Source organism: Pangasianodon hypophthalmus, chromosome 8 (genome assembly GCF_027358585.1).
Source record: "Pangasianodon hypophthalmus isolate fPanHyp1 chromosome 8, fPanHyp1.pri, whole genome shotgun sequence".
In the NCBI taxonomy this organism is placed as follows: Eukaryota; Metazoa; Chordata; class Actinopteri; order Siluriformes; family Pangasiidae; genus Pangasianodon; species Pangasianodon hypophthalmus.
The window spans coordinates 21,486,266-21,509,066 of NC_069717.1; the positions used below are offsets into that span (position 1 = coordinate 21,486,266).

General features: G+C 39.3%; 1 protein-coding gene across 2 annotated transcripts in view; it reads left to right on the forward strand.

Moving 5' to 3' along the window:
- zgc:171572 (protein bicaudal D homolog 2) overlaps positions 1-22,801 on the forward strand; it is a 47,679-nt gene that overhangs the window by 5,162 nt on the left and 19,716 nt on the right. For both annotated transcript variants that reach the window (XM_026925264.3, XM_053235985.1), the window contains exon 2: positions 13,025-13,237. In XM_026925264.3, the coding sequence (XP_026781065.3) occupies positions 13,025-13,237 (213 nt within the window). The remainder of the gene's footprint in view (positions 1-13,024; positions 13,238-22,801) is intronic.

A 22,801-nucleotide genomic window follows, 5' to 3' on the forward strand; every position in this document is an offset into this window, starting at 1 on the left:
GGTGGCCTGGTCTAATGAATCATGTTTTCTTGTACATAATGCGGATGGTCAGGTGTGTATGTGTAATTTAGCTGGGGAAGACATGGCACCAGGATGCACTATGGGAAGAGTAGTATGATGCTCTGGGCAATGTTCTGCTGGGAAACCTCGGGTCCTGGTGTTCATATGGATGTTACTTTGACACATACCACCTACATCAAACATTGTTGCAGACCAAGTGGCCTCTTTCAGCAGGATAATGCGCCCTGCTACACATATCAATCCGATCAAGTATCTGTGGGATGTGCTGGACAAACCAGCCCAATCCATAGAGGCCCCACCTTGCAACTTACAGAACTTAAAGGATCTGCTGCTAACAGTGCCAGATATCACAGATACCACCTAACAGTTTTTGACAGGGTCTTTAAGATTTTGCTTTTTTTTTTGGCAAATAGTCTGAATTAAATCTAAAAAAAAAAAAAAAAAAAAAAAAGTCTGCAAACAAAGGCAAAGTGTAAGTGCAGACAGTGTGTCTATGATATAGAGCCATTTCTATTGTAAGATACATTGCAGAGATTGGGAGAAGGAAAGGGGGATTATGGAGTGGATAATTCTGTACATCAGAAATGCGTGTGCACCGCGGTGACCTTGTTTCCTCCACAAAAAAAAATTTGATTCTTTTTCAGTTCCATAATTTTTTGGGGTTGTTTCATGTCTTTTGTGTGGTTTTTGGGATGTAGTTGGGCTGGAAATTTTGATGAAACCTGGCAACCCTGGTTAATGATATTAGGACCTTTCGCACCACGGGAACCTTTTCATAGTACCTGAACTAATTGTGGAACTACCCACTTTTTGGCGTTTTCGCACCTCCGGAACTGGGTGCGATTTTAGTACCGGACTACCTTTTTCGAGAACCAAATTAGCTCCTACTCCAGAGCAGGGTCTAACCAGCACAACTGGTACTATATGTGACGTAAGTAGACGTTGATTGGCCAAACGCGTATGAAAACACCCTCACCCGCCATGATTTAAAACGCCGTATAAACATACTGTAGTGTCAACTTATTTCGCAAGTATGGAGAACAGCGATAGATGGACACAAGACACAACAAAAACACAGCTCCGATCACAGCGTCCTCCATCCTCCGGTTGTTTACGTTGTTCTTCTTTGTTTCCGTTGTTGAACGCCGTGCACAAATGACATCGCTGTCGACCGGCTTGCGTCACTTCCTAGTGCTCACTGTCGGTGCGAATGCAACCGTTTAAACGGTACTGGGAACAAAGGTACATCTAAATCTCTGTAAACGAGCTGCTACACTGTATGCTGGATGACTGTCTAAATCTATGGTTATGAGCTGCTGCTGATCAGCATAGCCAATTTTTTATTTTATTTATTTATTAGTTAATAAGTTACAAAGTAGCGGTTATAAAGGATGACCAGCAATTTGAATATGGCATGTCTGTGCTTTTCCTCTCACAGAAATGCAGTCTTGTCTTTATCACATTCTTCCAGCTTCCTTAATCCTGCCTTTTGTTGTTTGAGCTTGTCTCAGTTTGACCTTAATTGATCCACTTCTCAAGGTTGCCTTTGGTCAGTTTTCCTCTGTGCCACACATTCCCCTGCAGAGTGTCAAAGACAGAGGTCATGACCTTTCGTCCTCCTTGACTTAACGCTTGACACTGGCACACAGAACAGCTGGTCCATGCGTGTATTTATATAGTCTTGGGTGGGCAAAAGTCTTAATTTAAGACACTGTTTGCTGATGTAGGCAAGGGAAATGGCATTTACAAGTTATATATTTATAACAATAATTTTTTTTTTTTTAATTGATGAAGATTTTATTGCTAAAAACATCTATTTAATGGAAATGAGTTGTGCTGGCAGGAAAATTTGCAAAGTTTTTACACATTTTTTATTTTATTTCTTGCATTATGTACTTAGCTATTTTGTATTAATCAGCATTTAATGTCTGTGTAAGTCTCAGATTGTTATCATTAATATAGATGAAAATATATAAAAGCGTGTGTGTGTGTGTGTATATATATATATATATATATATATATATATATATATATATATATATATATATATATATATATATACACGTGTGTGTGTGTGTGTGTGTGTACATATGTATAAGAAGACTTCAAGCTGTTGATGATGCAGGAAGGAGAACTGATGCTGCTGATCAGTGTTGCCTGATTTGATTCATTCAGGCTTTAGCTGGGAATATCATGAGGGAATTCGAGAGGCCATGAAGACACACACATGAACGCGCATGCACACACACAGGCACACACGAATACAAACACCCTTCATTCTGTTGCCATGACAAAGACCCTTGTGGCATTATGTAGGGTGTGTGGAGAACACAGTGAAAGCATTCACATTTGCTCACACACAGGCACACACACACACACACACACACACACACACACTCCCACGGCTGATACTGCAGCACTGCAGCAGCTGCATGCTCGTATTGTTCATGATGGTCAATGCCATAAATGTCTTAAAAGGACAATACAGCCTGTGTGACCTGTCTCTTGCTTGTGGATTAGAACAATTGTCCATTAGCTGAGACATCGGCAGGATTTTTTTTGTTTTGTTTTGTTTTTTTAAAGGTGCTAATTACACACTTAAAAACAACATAGATTGTCTTGGCATGCCTTTAAGAGACTGTAAACAGGTTGAGACTAATGTCTCAAGAGCCTCCTTATTTCTTTTTTTGGGTCAAGGTTTTTGCGTCTTAGCGTAATCCTGGCACCGTACACTGGCGTGGGAAAGTTGTAGCAGGTGCCAAGCCCAGAGCTGCCTCTTGTACCTGAATAGGCCTCTCTTGGGCTCCTCAGAAGATGGGCACCATCTTATCAAAGGATTGCTTCTTGGACGTGTAAATCAAGAGATTAGAATTGGCCTCTCATGTTTAGCATATGAAAAGACGTGTATAAATGAAACTGAGATGAGCGTTAATGATGCAGGATGTATGTTGGAGTTGGAGATTGTCCAAGGATTTTAATTTTAATTCCTCTTTATTTGTACTGAATTTTTTTTTTTTTTTAAGAATAAGAGGACACAGCAAAACACAGCTTATAAAGATGAACACCAAATGAACTACGTTTCTGCTGGATAAAAAAAAAAAAAAAAAACACACTGAACCATGAGATGATGATAAGGTGCTCTGGGTGTGCATGGTTTAGAAATATTTTTAGAATGCTATGAATAGATGGCTGTGTCTGCGAAGGTGTGATCTGCAAAGTTCTGTGTATTTATGGACAGTTAAATTAAGCGTAATGTATGCTGAATTAAGGCACATGCGTATGAATGAGTGAGAGTGACAGGACGCAATTAAGTGCTAATCTACAATAAATGGGTTTGAATGCAGCGGCTGATCTCTGCTCACATGGCCTCAGTCGGCTGGCTTACAGAGACTAGCAGCTTAGGCCGGATATATCGGCTGTGTGTGTGTTAGAGAGCTAGTAAGCTTTGGGCGGTGACGTGCTGTATTTTTCATGTTGATGTGTTTTGATCGAACAAAACGTTTTGAATAATGGTGCATCTGGGTCTCTCAGTGGACTCAGAAACAGCATTGCTCTTTTTAACAAATGGGACTTTCCTTTGAAACGGCATGAGGGATTTTCCACAGTCAGTACCCTGAGGCTGATAGGAATGTGAATTAAATGAGTGTCTCTCACACTAGCCCATTACCCTACTTACTTACACTGAGTAGTGGGTGATGGTGTTGCTTGCAACCATTTTTTATTTTTTTTTTCCACGTTGCCACTACACGGGGTAAACAGCGTCGTTCTAGTTGTAGCTGTAAGACTAAACTTCTCAAAAATGTTTGTATCTGAGCCTTCAAACATGAGTGCACTCATTTACTGTTTGTGTGTGAGTGCTCTGTCTGGTGAATGTCTGTGTACAGAACCTTCAGAAAAAGAGAGGAAGGGAAGAAGAGGTAATCTGGTTAGCTTAGAGAGGAAGTGAGTCTAAAAGGAGCAGCTGACCTCATCTATTATCATCAGCAGGAGCCGTATGTCGTCAGTCAGAGTTAGGATGGCCGCACGGCACCGAGATCTCCTGCCTCACGTCCTTTTGAAAGGTCTTTCGCTTTACATTGGTGCTCCGTGTTGTATGATACAGCAAGTCAGTTATGGAAACTGTTCCTCTATGCAAATTCATGTAAAGTGAATACCAGCATTGGTGATATCTTCCAAATGGAAGAAGTCGGACAATAGGGATCATTCACATCTCCAGTCACGTGCCGGTCTCCAGATTTGCTTGCATAAACACATGAAGCACTAGTGTAGGCTGCACTAGGGTCCACTATTAACCGTTTTATTTTCAAAAAGCTAATACAACGTTTCCTCTGTTTGTTATTAGAGAATAATTATGTAACATAGAGACAATTAGCTGTTTGAGAAATCTTAAACTGAATATCCTGTTCAAACATCATGTGCTTCCTGCTATATTTTTGTTTCAAATGGTAATGCATTTGAAATACTTATCTGCGTGTAGCACGGTGGTGTTGTGCCTTAGGAAACTACACCCAATATAGAATCCATTATGTGCTTTCAGTTTATAATGTAAAGAATCCTGCAGGCTTGTTCGAGAAATATACCATGATAGAATGGACTCAGATGTTTGGATCACACTGCACACGGCACAGACAGTATGAACATTTATGTATGTACATGTGTGTTAGCTGTAGCCGTGCAACAATAAACATGTCTTGTCTTATATTCACTGCTTATCCCTGAACTCGTCCAGCATCTATCTCAGGATTCTGCCCCCTTTTTCCCTTCCATTGAATTCCTGCTTCCTGTTTACTTCAGTAAGGGGCCCTGAGTACTGAGTAGCATCCGGGTTGAGGGTGAAATAGCAGTCCAGAGGGGCGGCGAGACCGGGAAGAGAAGACATGATAATTAATTTGATTCTGTGATTCTGGTTGGCATGCAGCCTGACAAATGTCCTGACAAAAAGAAAACAGCTGTGTGAACAACCAAAAATAGTCCAGTGCTTCAGTATATTTCAGTGGGGGTTGGGGGATAAATGTAATTAAACATAAAGTTAATTTTGATGGTATAATTAATGGAGTTACTACTTCTACGTTTACTTCAGATATATTTAGCTTATCTTTAGCTTTCCTTTGATGAAAATATATAAACCTACGTTGCTTTATGCAGTTCCTGGACATATGACTGATCAAGGATGCTGTAGTCAAAGATATGTCTGAAATTCGGATATATTCTGGTAATATTTTTAGAAATGTTTTAAATTTAGCACGTTGATGGCGAATCAGGAGCTGTGTTTCCAGCATATGGGTACAAGCTGAGATTATGCAGGTCTGTGTGAAATGTACTGTAAGAAATCATGGCCCTTGTGCAAAAGCTGATGGATCGAGAAAATTACTGCAGTTTTGTTTCTTTGTTTCAGCTCATGTCAAGCAGAGAGCAAGTTCTATGCGGCTTCTCAGTCCCACAAGCTGTGTTCATGCAATTGTCAAATTAGAAACAAGCCGTTGTAATTTCTCGGAATAGAATAATAAATAAAATGCCTTTTTATTTGGACGCAGCACCAAATTATCAGCTCTTTGTGGGAAACACTGTGGTGAAAATATTGAAAATGTTGTAGTGATGCATTGTTAACTTTTCTTGACACCAAAATGCTGAAAGAAGAGATACAGAGTGTGATGTTCACTGCTCAGTGTCAATAAAAAAGGCTCTGAATGGAAAAGGAAGACCCTAAAAACAAAAGCGTGAGGGTACCTATTAGCATAATGCTGAATGGAAAGAATAATTTTGTGTGTGTGTGCTGTGTGTGTGAATGAACGAGCAGATGGTGGTTACTGGTATACCACACTAATCACTCTCAGTTCTGAGCAGCACAAGAACAGAGAGGGAGAAAAAACAATTATCTCGTCTAACTCCTAATCGTCAGGATCATCAGGATCCACCCTTCAATTTTCTCCTGGCAATGGTTCTAATCGCACAAGATAAGCGCTAAATCTCAGGGCGAATTTGCGTGGGCAAAGGCACACAGTTAGTTGCCATTCTTGTTCATTGCACACACCCTGATTGCAGGGTGACACCTGCGGGTGTGTGACGACCAACCCACAACCACCACGCAGTGTAAATAGGGCAATAAGCCAGTGCTCTCATGGTGCCAGACACTAGTTTCAGCCTGTTTGATTTATATCCACTTCATCCTCAGGCTTCTTGATTGAAGAGAAAGTACTTGAGGCCAGAGGCACCAACAATCTCTGCTTCTTCCTTCCAAGCTTTTATTATTTTTTTTTATAATGTCTCTGTACATAATGAGACGTGGTATATGGCACAACAAGATGCATTTGCATATAAAACAGTAAATGGGAACGAAGTGCACATAAGGAAGTGAGTGAAGAACTGAAGAAACGTTGTGACCATACGTGCCATAGGATTGGTCCAAGGAAGCATTCAAGCCAATTTGGATTTGCCACTTCACCACATCACGCCCTAATTAGCATCGAATTGAGAAAATCTCAGTTCAAATCACAGCTTCGTCTCACACACATGCACAGGCTTAATGAAGCATTGTTGTAATGTTTACTCGTGTGAATGTAGAGTTACACCTCAGAGTATATGCTTATTGCAACATTCCTGTCACTGTGAGCGAGTCAAAGTCTTCCTGAGTGAATTTCACCCTGCTGAAAACGCTTATGCTTTCAAAGTATGTTTTTATATATATATATATATATATATATATATATATATATACAGGAATATATATATAGTGCCCCACTTCTGTTTTCATTGTGTTCTGAGTTGCATGAGACGAACAGAATAGGCAGAATCAATAACAAGGTGGAAGGGGTGCCACAAACTGTGTGTGTGTGTGTGTGTGTGTGTGTGTGTGTGTGTGTGTGTGTGTGTGTGTGTGTGTGTGTGTGTGTGTGTGTGTATGCATGCGCGGGTGTATGTGAGAGTGTTGGTCCGTTAGGGGGAGGGGCTGGATGTTTGCCAGCTTCTTAAGAATCTGAGAAATGGTGTATGTGGTGTGTGTGGTGTTGTGTGTGTGTGTGTGTGTGTGTGTGTGTGTGTGTGTGTGTGTGTCTATGTGGTGTGTAGTGTGTATGAGGATGGATGCCAGTGTTCCTGTGGGAACCAGTTGAGTTTGGGTTCTTTTGGGCGTTCACTCAAACGAGCAGTGACTACACCAGCTTACATAACCATCATTTAAATGGGTGGTTCAGCCTCATTAATGGTTTTTCGTGTGTGTGCTTGTGATGGAGTGTCCCTGTTTTGTTTTCGTTTTTTTTTTGTTTTCTGTTTTCTGTTTTTTTTTTTTAAACATGGAAAACATTTGATTATGTCCAGAGAACCACTGAAAATATGTTTAGTATATCCAAGATAAACACTATAACATTCCACCAAAATCCCCACAGCGTTTTCATGACTAATATTCATGTAATAAAATGCTGCAATGTCGTACATGCAGATATGATGAAGCTTAGTGAACATTAGGTTGTCTGCAAGTATTGTTGTATGAGATGCAGGGATTTGGTCTTTCTCCCACGTGCACCCCGTGTGCAGTTGATTAACTGCAGTGTTTGTTTGATTAGACGTGCATTGCCAGGCTGAGATTTGATTAAGCGTGTCTGGAGTTAGATTAACGAGACGCTGATTATAGAACAACAAGCCATATATTTCACATGCACATGTAATAACAAATTATAGAAGCACGTCACAGAGAGGTAGACTTTTTTATTGACTTATTCTTATATGTTCTCTTTCTCTTTCACACAATGTTTGGTTTGAAGGAAATGTAAAAGCTCTTTTGTAAAAGCTCATGTGCAAGTACATGCGGTTCAAACTGTGTTAACCTGATTAACAAGAATATTTTGCCTGTAATTATTTCAATCTGGCTGTTTAACTAAGGAATAAAACATGACATGGCATGCTGTTATAGGAAAATAATCAACAATCAACAGTTACTACCCTGAAGTTTAGTGTTTTTCTCGAACATCATGTAACATCAAGTGTTTTATTCCTCTTATACCACAGCAATTTGTCAGCAAATGCAGTTTTTTATTCATTAAACAATGACACAATGTATTATTTATTAAGTTAAGTTTACATTTAATGTGCAATGTCTGCAAAACACATTAGTTCCTGTTCTCACTTACTTTAACAGCTATACACAGTCATTCCCTCACCAGCCTTTCTTTTTTCCTCTTTCTTGAAGTCAGTAAGACAACAACTGCAGCTTGTGGCATTACTGAGAAAACGCAAAGCACACAGGCAGAAAACTTAGTTACAGCTTTAGTTTACTCTGACTGTTACAAAGCCCTGACACTGGAGACTCCTTCCATAAATATTAAATAAATATCTCCTCACAGAAAACTTCTCCATATCAACAATTACACACGTTTTTAATCAGGTGATGAGGTGTGTCTGGGATACAAGTAGCTGTGTAAGTGGCTACTATAAAAATGTGTTGGAACAAGCGCATTAACATAAACCATGCATTCAGAACTACTGTCAGAGCTGCTGTTCTAGAAAATTAATCAACATCAAGGCATTTTAAAACCAGAGGCCATCTGGCGGACTTGTGGCTCACCAGAGTTATATTTAGATTCTAAAACTTAAATGTCAGTTTTTTGTTTTTTTTTTTGTTTTTTTTTTTTTGTTTTTTTTTTTGCCTCATGCTAAGTTTCTAAAATGATCAGTTCCTTCTATACACCACACTGGTAAACTTTGAAAAGAAACAGCTGCCTTCCTGTCCCAAGCAGGAAGTGGGTCAGCTGGATAAGTCATCTGCGCAGGCTGAGACTGATGTCATGGGAAAGACATGCTAAGGGAAGGCAGAACGGATGAATACAGATGACTACAAACCCGAAAACAAAGCTCAGTAATGGACGAGATACTGTAGTGGTGAAGGGGATTCAGAAAGCGTGAATGTCTAGAGAGGAAATGAAAGATGAGTGTGTGCGGTGTCACACCACGTGGATTTGCGGATAACCATATGTGTGGCTCGTGTTCCTTTATTCTGTCTCTCTAATTGGCAGAGAAACCATAATGACACTTTTGTTGGTTGGAGTGATTTCTCACACACTTGCTACTGTTCTCTATCTGCTGTGTATAAGCTGTTTTTACCTCCGCAGTCCAAGTCGATGCATTCTCTCTGACCGAAGCGATTGTATATGGTATATAATAGGATGAAATGTGGAATTCGTGTACATGTGTACATGCAGGCAAATATGTGTATATGACATTCTTTAGTCAGCTCTTTATCTAGGGAAAATAAATGTGTGATTACATGGTTATGTGAAGAGTGGTGTGTGGATGTGTGTTTGTTAGAGACAGAGAGAGAATGTAAACCTTCTCCAGTCCCACTGTTTTGTGACTGGTTGGTGTTAAAAATATTTAGTTTACTGTGGCTGTGTTAGAGAGAAAGACAAATCGATAAGGATTTTTTTTTTCCAGTGGCTAGCACACAGTGCCCCTTTCTCCCTTTCTGCTTGTGCTAACAGTGTTTTATCTCACCCTTTTTAAAATGCTAATCCGTGCCTTGTTACTTATTGACACAATTTTGGTCAATAAGTATTTTGGAGGCTTCAATAGGGCAGGGCTCACACAGTCACATGCCCTCTGAGAATGTGTATAAAAAGATTTGGGGGGAAAAAAAGAGAGAAATTAGGGCTGTCAGAAAAAAACACTATGTTCATAGTAGTGAAATATTAATAATTATTTATTGCAAATGCAAAAAGGTCATTCAAGCATTAAATATGTGTACTTGTGTTGTATTTGTAGTCGGCTTTTTGCTGACATGTCAATTATAGCACATTATACAATCTTGACCATTGTAGCCAATCCACCACAAGGATCGATGGTTTTTGAGTTCTGAGATGCTTTTCTGCTCACCATGGATGTAAAGAGTGGTTATTTGTGTTACTGTAGCCTTCCTGTTAGTTCAACCCTGTCTGGCCATTTTTTTTTTTTTCAGCATTATTTTGTGTAAAATCTAGAAAGTGTTGTGTGTGAAAATCCCAGGAAGTCAGTAGTTTTTGAAATACTCAAGCCAACATGCATCCAATGTCAAAGTCACAGTCACAGAGGTCACACTTTTCCCCATTCTGATGTTTGATGTGAACATTAACTGAAGCTCTTGACCTGTATGTGCATGATTTCATGCATCGCGCTGCTACCACAGTATTGGCTCATTGGATAATTGCATGAATGTACAGGTGTTCCTATTAAAGTGAACAGTGAAGGCATAGGGGATTGAACATTGCCTTATCAAGATTTTTTCATTTTGACTCCTGATGTTCTGTGTAGTGACAAATGCTCGATTTCAAAACATTGACTGGATTTTACATGCAGATGTATGTGTAAGAGAGTGAAGGAGAGAATGCGGTTGATTTTTGCATACGGGTGACCAGGCTTTCATGTGAAGCAAAGTCGCACGAGGGAAGAAAACCGCACACACACACGCGCACGCACGCACACTTTATCCTGTACATGCAGACATGCTGACCTTCGTCTTTCGTTCTGCATGACTAGCACTAACAAGGCAGGCTTCTCAGGTATATGATATTTTTATTTCCCAAAATGACTATTTTCTCAGAATTCCATGAGCTGTTCTGTTGCATGGACTTCCAGATGATTTCTGGAAAGGTGTTAATTCTTGTAAATCAGTCATAAATGTTGAGCATCGTCTAGCACACAGTAGTGTATCAGTGTCCCAGAGCAAAGTCCTGTGGAATGAGTTATGCACAGGGCATGCTGGAACATGCAGTGGATAGACTTCCAGGAAATCTGCTCCAGACTTCATGCCTGGGCGCTATCATTTCATTATAGTAGCTCTGTGTACATTGTTTGTGTGGCATGGGGGGGTCTCAGAGGGTGTATATTCACATTTACACTGTGTGTGTGTGTGTGAGAGAGAGACAGAGAGAGCGAGAGAGATAGGAGACTCTCCTCTGCAGAATACCAGAGCTGCAATGCAGAGGCTGCTCAATAGTCAGCTGTTAACTCTTTCATTCCCTCTTTGCTTTATCTCTTCCTCAGTCATGACGTAAGATGGTCAAGGGTTAAATCTCTCACTCCTGGACAATTACGGCTTAAATGCTCATCATAATTGTTTTACTCTATATTGAAATCACAATTCTAAGTTAATATTCGTCCAATTTACGAGCCACAGTGTGTTATTGCACTTGCCAGGAAATCATGCTTTTCTTTCACATTTGAATATGATAAGCTTACAGTATATTCCTTTAAGTGTATTAATCTTTGAATTGAAATAAATGATTTTAAGCACCCGTGTAGATAACGCTGGTCAGTTAGCTGTAGTATACTGTATATTTTCATTAATTGGGGCAACCAAATTTACCATTGCAATTTAAAAGCACTAGTCATCATATGATGAGTTTTAAATTAAATATGCTTACACCTGTTTTTTTGGCCTAAATCTTACAATCAATCTACTGTTTTTGCTTTCTGAAAATGTCATGGTGTGAGGGAAAGTGGAACTTGAATCTGGGTTATGTATTTCAAAACTAGATCAAATGTCAAGCTCTGAGTGCTAGCAAAAAAAAAGTCATCTTCTGCTATAGAAACACCTACTAAATGTTTGAGATACCTGTGTGTATGAGAATATAGAGCATAACTCCCAAACTCCAAACTCACTGGTGTATAAAACAAATAGTCAGTTGTGTTGCTGTGGACGTCAGCAACTTCAAACAAGGCCCACATCAAAGCTGTTCAGCTCATCACAGAGCCACCATTTTCTCCCATGACTCAGATTCTTCTCCTTTTCTCCCCTTATGTGTTATTCCTAAATACATGGCAGGGGTGGACAAGTCATAAGTTAATTCGCTAGCCCACCGAGAAAGTATTGTCCAGTGTCAGTGTAATAACAAAGGGCAAACTGGTATATGATTATCATCTTTTTTTTTTTTTTTTTTTAAACAGAGGTAAAAGGTTGTGTTATTGTGTTTCAAAAACAAATCGTCAAGCTTGAAGTCAAGTTTTTTGTCATTTCTTGTTTATTCATGCCACACGTCTGCGAAGTCTATTAAACAGAGGTATGCCATTGTCATGAGGGCAGAGCAAAGTCGTCCAAATCCTGTCCAAGTTTGCGCAAGACCTGAACAAAGCGTGCACGTGTTTCATCTGAACAGCCAATCTCCTGGCTGCAGTCCAAGTCTGAGAGATTAGATTACAGGAAGTTTGCAATCGCAGTGTCCTGGAGTAGGCCACAGGTCAGATTTTGTGTGGGTCTAATCAAGATCAGTGATTTGTGAGAAACTGATGTATAATTCGGTAAGCTCAGATAAGCCGTGTGAGAGCTGGGGCCCTTGAGGGTGTGTGTTATTTTTATTTTTTTTTTTTTTTAAACCTCACACCACAACATCTGATTTTTCTCTTTGTGTTAAGGAGATAAACTAACAAGTGAAATCAGACGGCGGTTGGAAAGATTATCTAAAGACACCGATGCCCTTTTTTATCAGTTGGAAGCAGACAGAGTAGACAGAGCACATTTTATTATGTGAGATTAACTAACCTGCTGAATTACATCCTGATCTTATTGCAAACGCATACACTACACACCAGTACACTTTTGTTTCTGCTTGCATTACGAAAGGCGAAACGCCCACCCTGAAACTTTTAAATTAAATATATTTTTATTGAAATTTAACGTGTTTAGTGATTCTAGTGATAATTTGTTGGTTGGTGCTGAAATGTTGTAAGTGGTTGTGTACCTTGCTGTCACAGGGGAACATGGCTAGTGTATTTACACTGGTGAAGGAAATGGGGGAAAAATTAAACCAAAAGGGATATCGGTGACGTTTTACTGTTAGCTCCAAACGAGCAAGCGTTTCTTTTCTCATTCAGCATTTTCCGATGATGTCCAAAGTCATATTAATGAGAAATAGAAGTAGTTGAAACAACAAATGTTGGACTTGTAGATCCAGAATGCAGTGCAGCTATACATCAGAGAGACTCGTTATTAGCAGGAAAGTTGCAGCTTTGGAACCTAACCAGACATGCTTTTATTCCCCAGGCGTTCGGACAGGCTCACTCCAACCAGAGGAAAGTGGCAGCCGATGGTGAGAGTCGGGAGGAATCTCTGCTCCAGGAGTCGGCATGTAAGGAGGCGTACTACGAGCAGCGTGTGCAGGAGCTACAGACCGAGCTCAGGCAGGCTCGTAACACCCTCACCAACACACAGTCAGAGAACGAGCGCCTGTCCACCATCACCCAGGAGCTCAGGGAGGTAAGACACACTATTGTGCACAAGCTCACACACACACACACACACACAACTAGACGAAGGCTAGTCCAGGTTTTTATTTATTTATTTATTTAACCGAAAGAATTATTAACCCGAGGCATAAAAGCATAAATGTCATTCTACATTTGTGCTGGAAAATTGGAAGAAATGTTTTTTTTTTTGTTTTTTTTTTAAACATTGACAACTGAAACATTGTAAAAACTCGGAAAGAATAATAATATAATTAAATGCATTATTATAAATCAGTGCTGGGCATTGCTAGTTTAATGATGAGCATCATATTCAAATTTATATTCGTTCATATTTATATTGTTGGCCACAATGTTGACCTTTGCAAAATGATTCATTTGCATTGTGCAAGTGACTCTGCTAATGACTCAGTAATTTATTAGCTTGCATGAGAACAATCTCAGACACATTAGATGTGTGTGTTTTGATGAGTCACACCATGATGAGTTACTACAATCTTAATCTTTTAATATTAGACTTATACATATTATTTTATATGGGCCAAGATAATGAAGATATGAGCAGCTCTAAGAGATACACATATTAAACTGGTAGCTAATGTAATATGGTAACAAGATGGTGAGCTAGTTAGCTAGTTAAATGTGTTAATACAGACTTTGGGAAACGAATGAGTTTATAATCATCAACAACGTTTTTTCATCTACAATCATCAACAAAGTCAGCAAGCTTTAGGCCAACGTGTCAGCTGAGAACTCTTTATTTTATCTCATTATGTTTAATCGTGAGGTGACTGTTACTTATAGCAGGAGACTTGTTCTGATTCTGCCTAGTAAACACCGTTCTACCATCAGCTGATGTGTGTAGTGCAGATTCAGAAGCGTGCTCTATAGTAGCAGCAGCGTAATGTCTCGTACAAACGGGAAGCACGTTATTTTTAAGCATACATACTAAATGAAAATACATAATAGAATCCTGAGATGTATGAGATTCTTTGACTTTTCACCCCAACAGTTTTCTTCAGAAACAGCTACACTGTGATGATCTGCAACAGACGTGCAGTAATTAGTGGCAAAGTGCACATTGGCAGGTGTTATTACCAGCTATTGATGGTCAAAGTGATTGTAATCCAGACAACCTCCAATGTTATTTGAGTGCCGTCATTCTGGAATCCCCAGCGGCCGCTGGTTTGTCCTGCCGCCGCTTGGCCTCTCTCAGTATCTGATCTGGCAACCACTGATGTACGCTCATGCCAGGCATGATGCCAGCTTTGCCCTTTGCTCCATGACCTGACACCGGTGGAATCCACTTACACCCCTACGTCCATATACACTCTTGTGCAAGCACAAATTAATTACTCACTAATTACTTTTGTGTTCTGGAAATCTTTTAACTTGCTCTAATAGACCACATTATTTGCTCTTGTGCATCACTGTGTTTAAGGGCCAAAGGTTGATCTAGAAATCAGTATAGCAAAGGGCTTTCAGCTGTAATAGTACAAGTATAAAAAAAGGGTAATTGTGCAAATCCATTTTGTCGCATGAAATGAAAAGACTCAACACTGACATCCTAGTCTGTTTTGCAATTAAATTGTCAATCTTCTTTCTTTTTTGCATATCTTTAACGGATTAAGGATGCTCTGTGAAAATCTGAAAGAAAATCCCTTTTCCAGGCTTTATGGTTTTTTTTTTGTTTTGTTTTGTTTTTATGAGTGCCACAAATCACATTTCAAGCATCATGTTGTCTGTCAGGCTGGGGGACTCGCTTCTCTTCTCTTTTTTTTTTTTCAAAAAAAGAAAATCATCTTCCCCATACAAGGCCCCAAATCCTTCCTTCCTCAGAATCAGAGGCTTTGGAGAAGTGTGTGATTTGCCTGCACTGCTCAGATTCCGATTCAGCAGCATTTGCGGTTTAACTAGCAGAAGTGATCAAACTGATGGACTTTCATTAACATTTCTGTCAACACTTTGTTTTATTTCAACACGTCTCGAGCTAGGCAGATATACACACACACACACACACACACACACACACACATATGGTTCTGCTTCATCCCTTCATGTTCCTCGTAACTACTCGGGCAACAGAACATACTTGTAACTCAGACTGCTGCAGATTAAGTTGAAGCAGGAAGTGTTTGTTGTAACGGGGGCTTTACTCTTTTACTCGCTCAGAGTTGAATCTAGAAGCGTAGACATTTAAAGGCGTAGTGCCATGGTAGAGCCTGTGCAAGGCGGACATTCCTCTTCAGTCCCTGAGCGCACGCTGCATGTTTGCACATGCACGACTGATTGAAGGCTAACATGGATCGGCTTGTAAGAAGGATGAAAGAAAGAGCTGGATCACAAGACATTGAAATTATAAGGTTCTGTGTGGATGAAGAACCGATATCAGTGATTAAAGTTTAGATATTTTAGCTGGCAGTACTTTGGTAGCATGAGCCCTATTTGAGGATTACATTTAAAGTGCTTCAAATGCTGAGACACTTTGATCTAATGTTGAACACTGTTTGCTTTTTTCCATCAATATCAAGTGATAAGTAGGTAATAGATAAGATTTTATAATTCATTAAAAAGATTGTGTAGCTCTTAGAAAGAGCACATTAATATAAAGCTTTCAGCCAGAGCTGCTGTTATTGAAAATTCATCATCATAAGGCTGTGTGTTGTTCAGTTTCAGCTTTGATACTCCTGTAAGATTTTAAGTGCATAAAACTGCTGCAGCTTCCAGTCTCTAACAGTACTTAATCATAAAAAGAACAAAACCACATTTTGTGTAGTTTAGGATTAAATTTAAATCGGCAGCTAGATAACTAAATTAGTACCGGTTAAAACAGTCGTCAGAAACAAACATCAAAATTGATTTTAGAGTGAATTGTAGCTAATGGACAATTTACTTTTATAATTATTGATGATTTTAGTTTGTCCAGTATTTTATTATGCTCAAATTTACTCTCATACCCGATACCCGAGAGCTGCCGACCAAAAGCTTGCCCACAGCTTGACTTGGTGCCAGCAGGCTGTTATAAACACAGGGCTAATTGGTTGGCTGGTGGGAGGTGTGAGAGAGAGACGGACAGAGAGAGAGAGAGAGAGAGAGAATGTCCGTGTGTGTGTGTGTAGGGTGGGTGTAAATTTTCTGCTGGTTTTGTTTATTGCAGCTACATGTCCTAGCACATCGTGTGTGTGTGTGTGTGTGTGTGAGTGAGTGAGAGAGCGAGAGAGAGAGAAAGGCTTTTCTTAAATCTGCCGTACAGCAGGGGAGAAAAAAAACAGACAAAGAAAAATGGATAAAGCTGGTTTAACTGCAAAAATGGAATTTTTTTGGGAATCATTCAAGCCTTTTTAATTAATTGTAATCTAAAATTTAATTTCTTATCAAACTAAAAGTGATTTAAGGAATTATTTCAGTCAAAATTCTAACATAATTTATAATAAGCAAATGTTAATAAAATAGTCCATAGCATGCTATTGTTAATATGGGATGGATAAAATATTCCTTTAAGGCAATGGATTCTCTCTCTGTGTGTGTGTGTGTGTGTGTGTGTGTGTGTGTGTGTGTGTGTGTGTGTGTGTGTGTGTGTGTGTGTGTGTGTGTAGGAGAACGAAGACCTTAAAATAACTATGTGTTACTTCTACAGATCCGATGTGTATAGAATACAGGATCATTTAAAAGCAGGCACAAGACTTAATCCAGCCAAGCTTTGGTTAAATGTATATAACTACACACGAGCTCCGTCATCGAACGCTGATTTACCTTTCATGTGTTTACAGCGGTTAGTCTGATTCAAAGACTTTGACGCTGCGGCAATGATTAAAGGCTGCTCTCAATGACAGCGTAGCTTTCAGAGCCGAATCAATGCACCAGCTGTAACTCTGAACCTAATGGGCCGCTAATGTGCACACGCACAATGTCGTATTCTAGATTTACAGAAAAAGCAATAGAATTTACATCCAAATATTTATAGAAGTTTGCAGCATAGCACTTCCAAGGCATACCCACATGGTATAGCGAATTACCGTTAACTCTCAGCTGACATAAACAATCTGCAAGGCAGTTCATAAATAGTTGTCAAGGGTAGACAAATCAGCGCCTTCTCCGAATAGAGAGACTCTCTGTAAGAGAAATATTTTGCAAGTCTCTTTGCAATTTTTTTTTTTTGTCTAATCCATGTAGCACAAGCTTATGAACACATCCCAGAAGCCCTGAACAATAAACAGTTGTTCCACAGCACTGTTGAATTCTCGATTCTGACTGGTCACAATGTGTTGATTACTTTTCTATAACAGCAGCTCTGAGAGTAATGCCAGCTGCAAGGCAAATCACAGCTTTTTATTAATGCACTCGTTCTAATACATTATTGTTTCTATAGTAACAGCTTGCACACAAGGCGGACGCGCCACGTAATCTAAGCCTAATAAAAGGTTTAAAAACGCCTTATTGTTTGACAAAGAAAACATTATACTTGTTGATGTGGTGAAGTTTTCTGTAAGATGTTTAACGTTTATGGAGAGTGTGTCAGGTGTTAGCATTTTGTTATGGTCAGTAGGTTTTCCACCACAGGACAGTCTTCACAACTTGACAAGCTGTGTTTTTTCTTATTATCTTAAAGACAGAGGAAAAAGAGAGGCTCGTGAGGGAACGACAGTTTAGAACTGCTATATTGTAAGTGATAACAGGAACTAATTTGTTTAACAGTAAAAGTAGGGTTGGATGATATTACGATATAATAATTGATAAACTATAACACCGTATATATTTTTCTAGATATCTTTATTATAGTATTATTTGTAAATACTAGCACTGACTGGAGGCAGCCGATGTGATGTTAAAATTATTCTTTTTTCAGTGTTAAATGTTTTTTTATTTGATAAATAAAAATGTTATTTTTTAAATATAAAAAAATCCAAATAAATGTCATTTTGATTAATAATAAACACATTTTTTTTCTATCAGTACAACAATACTGCCTTGCTGGCAGTTTGTGAATGTATCATGATACATATTGTGTATTGTAGAAATGCCTTCGAGAATCGTGCTAAAAAGTAATTCATTAATTAGTTTAAAAATGTAGTCATTAGCAAATTGGTGTGAGAATGTGTAAGAGAATAAAACACTTCTAGCTGTGCTTTCATTGCAAAATACTTCTTTGACGGTAACGGTAACTCTGCTTCGTGTCAGGTTGCACCATATTATGCTATCATGGATTATTTTCCTAAACAGCATCTCCTTTTGTTTCATTCTTTATATAGTATACACCACAGTTTATTTTATTTCCTGGTGTCCACATACTGTATGTCCATATATGTTTTTTTTTGTTTTGTTTTGTTTTTTTTTCTGTACGAGTTTTCTGAGTTGTTCAACACAGTCCAATTTTATCGTCGCGTGCTGATGCACTTTGGTTCTCTTGTATGGTATGTCATTTGAAACCATCATTTGAAGTCAAGTACACCATCATTACATAGTCCACACACACACACACACACACACACACAGATAAAAACTATTATTTCTGCAGAATTACATGTACATCCCTAGAGATATTTCATGTGCTCAACTTGCATATAGGTCATCTAAATACACACAACCACACCCACACACACACACACACACACACACACACACACACACACACACAGCTTAGCTGTATTAACTGAATCTCATTCAGCTGCAGGGCAGGAGGCAGCTCTCGTCATGACCTTCAGATCGTATTACAGCATCATGGTCCATCAGGAGTTTGTAACAGCAAACTTCTCTGTCCATCACCCAACAATCCAAGCAAATTACTTTCACTCTCTCCTTCAACAGACTTTTTTTTTCTGTTTTATGTGGAAACAAAATAGTGGGTACTGAATTAGACTGTTCAGGTTCAGCATTTCCTGCTGACTACAAACGAAGGCCTGCTTATAGGCATTTTTTTGATGCATTATATTTTCGAGCTGCTGCAGAGACGGCTGCTGCGCGTACATGCATGTGCATGTGTTCTCCAGTGATTGCAGGTATCCGCTAGAGAGAATTCATGACCTGGAGGCAGTATTATTAACATTGTTTTTTACACCAACCCCTAGCTTGAAGACACAGATGAGGAAGAGATGGAGAGATGGCGAGAACGAGACGGAGAGGGAGGAGTGATAGAAACCAGGTCAAAGGAAAAACGTGTTAAATCGATGGACAGGAGGCAAGCGGTGGGGGATGGTGTGAGTCACAGAGCCAGAGGGAAGGAGAGAAGGAGAGAAGGAGAGAGAGAGATGGAGAATGCACTAGGGAGAGATGGGGGAGGGGTGTTATGGCTGTTCTGTCATATCTGTAATCTCTGTCTCATGCTGCCTGGAAGTCCTGGTAATTTCCTGATGTGGAAACACACAGCAGAGATTTATTAGAATTATTATTTTGCTTAGATTTAAATTGCAGTCAGTACTGTTAAATTTAACAATAACATGAATTGCTAGTCGCTAAAGGAAATCTCTAAAACCTTGACCATTAAGCACCTGGAGTTGATTTAAAAAAATTTAAAAAAGCAGTTGAGTTTAAAATTGTGGCTTTTTTTTTTTTTTTTAAATGTCTAGTGTATAGCTAATGCTTTCTCTCACACCACTCCCACTGAACGTCATGAAACAAAAGAGCACAGCTGTCCTGGATACTGATATTGACTGAAAGTCCCATTTTAGGGAATTAACATACCAGGGAAACATTTGTCTCTTCGCATAAATTGCATACCAGGGTATAAATGTTACTTTGGACAGTCAGCTAGCTAACATTCTTCCTAATGAAGACAGGGTGCTTGCAGCTCATCCATATGGGCAGAGTCACCATATGTATCAGCTGTTCAACAAATTTTAATCTTCATTCACTCCCATACATTTTAAATTCCATTTAAATACAGCTTCGCTCTTTCGAGTGACCAGAAATGTAAAAGCATTTGCTATTAGATAGATATAAGGTGATGATCCATTGATTTGCTTGCCTTTCTAGATGTTGTGCAATCATTTGAGGTCGATTGGTGTTGTTATTGTACCTAGTGGTCAAAAATGGGAGTGGCAATAATCGATAATAGAAGTTCATTGGGGCAGGAATCACTCTGCCCCATACGTAGGGGAAAAGCGACAGACAGGACAGTCAGTGACAGGGTTGCCAAAATTGGGCTAGTTTAAAAATGTTCCACGGCCAGCCGGGATCTTGCTTTATAGCAAATAAGTGGAATTAAATCTGATAGATTTCTGCAAACAAAGGCAAAGTGTAAGTACAGACAATGTGTCTATGATGTAGAGCCATTTCTATAGTAAGATATTTTGCAATGATTGGGAGAAGGAGAGGGGGATTATGGAGTGGATAAAGTCCGTAATGAAATGTGTGAAATGAATGTGCACCAAGGTGCCCTTGTTTTCCATGCAAAGGCTGAGAGAAAGAAGAAAATTGTGTTTCCTTTTTCCAGTTCCCAGATTTTTTTTTTTTTTGTGCTAGTTTCAGGTCTATGTATTTTTTGAGATATAGCTGAGCTGGAAATTTTGCTAAAACCTGAAAACCCTGGTTAATGGGGACAGGAAACACACCTGCTCTATCGCACACCTTTGAACATGGGAATATCTAAAACTGATGAAAAACGAGCTTCTTGACTGGATGCTGGATGACTCAATGTTGTGGACTTTCAACTGCATGTTTGAAAATGTTAATGTATTCAGAAAAATAGCTACTTTTTTTCCCCTGAATGTGTTATGCTAATATGGAACCCCCAAGAAGCAGAGGTCTAAATTACAGCCACTGTATGCGCCTGTCTCTAAAGACGTCCCAGTCACTTGCCTGTGCAAATATCATTCATCTTTTACTGACGTGCTTATATGACTCCTGTCGTACCCTTACTAACACCATGTCCCTCGCTTTTTGCCAGGAAATAGCAGCTCTCAGTCATGATTAAGTTACCTCTCCTCCATATTGCACAAATGTAGCCAGCCATATCGACAATTCCTTTGGGCCTTCACTCTTGAATAGGACCCAGGTTGTGAGGTCATGGCCCTGCTTTGCATCCTGACTGATCTGGGTGAAGCTGTGGTTCATTTTAATTGGTGGTCAATATTTATTAAGGAACACCTTGATAACCCCACAGCTGGGCCTTATTTGACCTTGAACAAAAGAAGCTTAGCAAGGAGGTGAAGAGCAGTTCGTTATTACTGTGACATGCAAAGATAATTTGCAGTAATACTGCTGTTATGTTTTTCAAATGTATACTACATGGCAAAAAAATTTGTGGACACCTGAACATCATGCCCATGTGTGCTTTTTGAGCATCCCATTCCAGATTTAGTCCCCGTTTGCTGGTATAAATAACCTCCACTCTTCTGGAACTGCTTTCCATTCAGTTTTGGAGCGTGGCTATGGGGATTTGCCCATGCAGCTACAAGAGCATTAGTGAGGTCAGGCACTGATATCGCATGAGAAGATGCAGTCAGCATTCAAATCTATCCCAGAGGTGTTCAGTGGGGTTGACGTCAGGGCTCTGTGCAGGACGCTCGAGTTCTTCTACATCAGCCTTGGCAAACCATGTCTTCATGGAGCTCGCTTTGTGCACAGAAACACTGCCATGCTGGAACAGATTTGGGCCCCTATACAATTGTGTGCTTCCAACTTTGGCAACAGTTTGGGGAAGGAACACCCATGGGGTGACGGCCAGGTTTCCACAAACTTTTAGCCATATAGTCTATCTGAAAAAGGAAGTAAGAGGAGAAAGGGTGTTGAGGAGTTACCTCCCTGCATTACCATCATTTAATATAAAATTTACTACAACCCCAAAGGTGCCAACCTCTGTGGTTTAGCTCTAGCATTTAAGAATTTTCACCCCTTTCACACAAGGCTAGGGTTTTTTTTTGTGGTAAAATTTTCTCTTGCCCAGTCTTTCTCTCACCTGTACCCTCAACCAAGACCAAACAGAGTTTAGCTATGTAATCTGTAATTAATTAGTTTGCATTCCAGGGACTCCTATTTTATGGCCATTATGCTCTTTCAAAGGCAACAACATTTAAAAAAATTGTAAAAAAGTGTACTCTCCAAACAATTTGAGATCAGGGCAAATACAATGCTTCTGTTTCCGTACTATTGATTCTATGCTAATGAGTCTAAGCTATTGAAACCGTGTTCCTAAAATAACCCGACGGAAATAAATGTTTAAACAGCTGGGATCACTGGACTTTTTTTTTTTTTTGAGAGATCTTTTACATAGCTCTTTCCCCTTATGGTTTCCAGTAATCTGTGTTACAGTAAACCTATCATTTATATGCTTAAATTAATCAATCGCAATAGTCCATTCAAGCTTATTATTTATTCAGTTTGCTAACCAGAAAAAAAAGAAAATGTCTTACATTCTTAGGCTCGACTGATATTCCTCTCTTTCAACAGTCTTTGCACTGTGGGTAATTATTAATTCCAAACCTCAAAATAAACGTGAAAGAATTATTGGTGCTCATGTGTTTGGTGACTTCTTGCCGAACGGCAGTCTCCAGATCCCACCAGCTATAATTTCCTCCCTGTCTCCTATTGGTGGATTTACACAATGTCATGACAACTGTTTATTAGCAGGGATTACACCAGC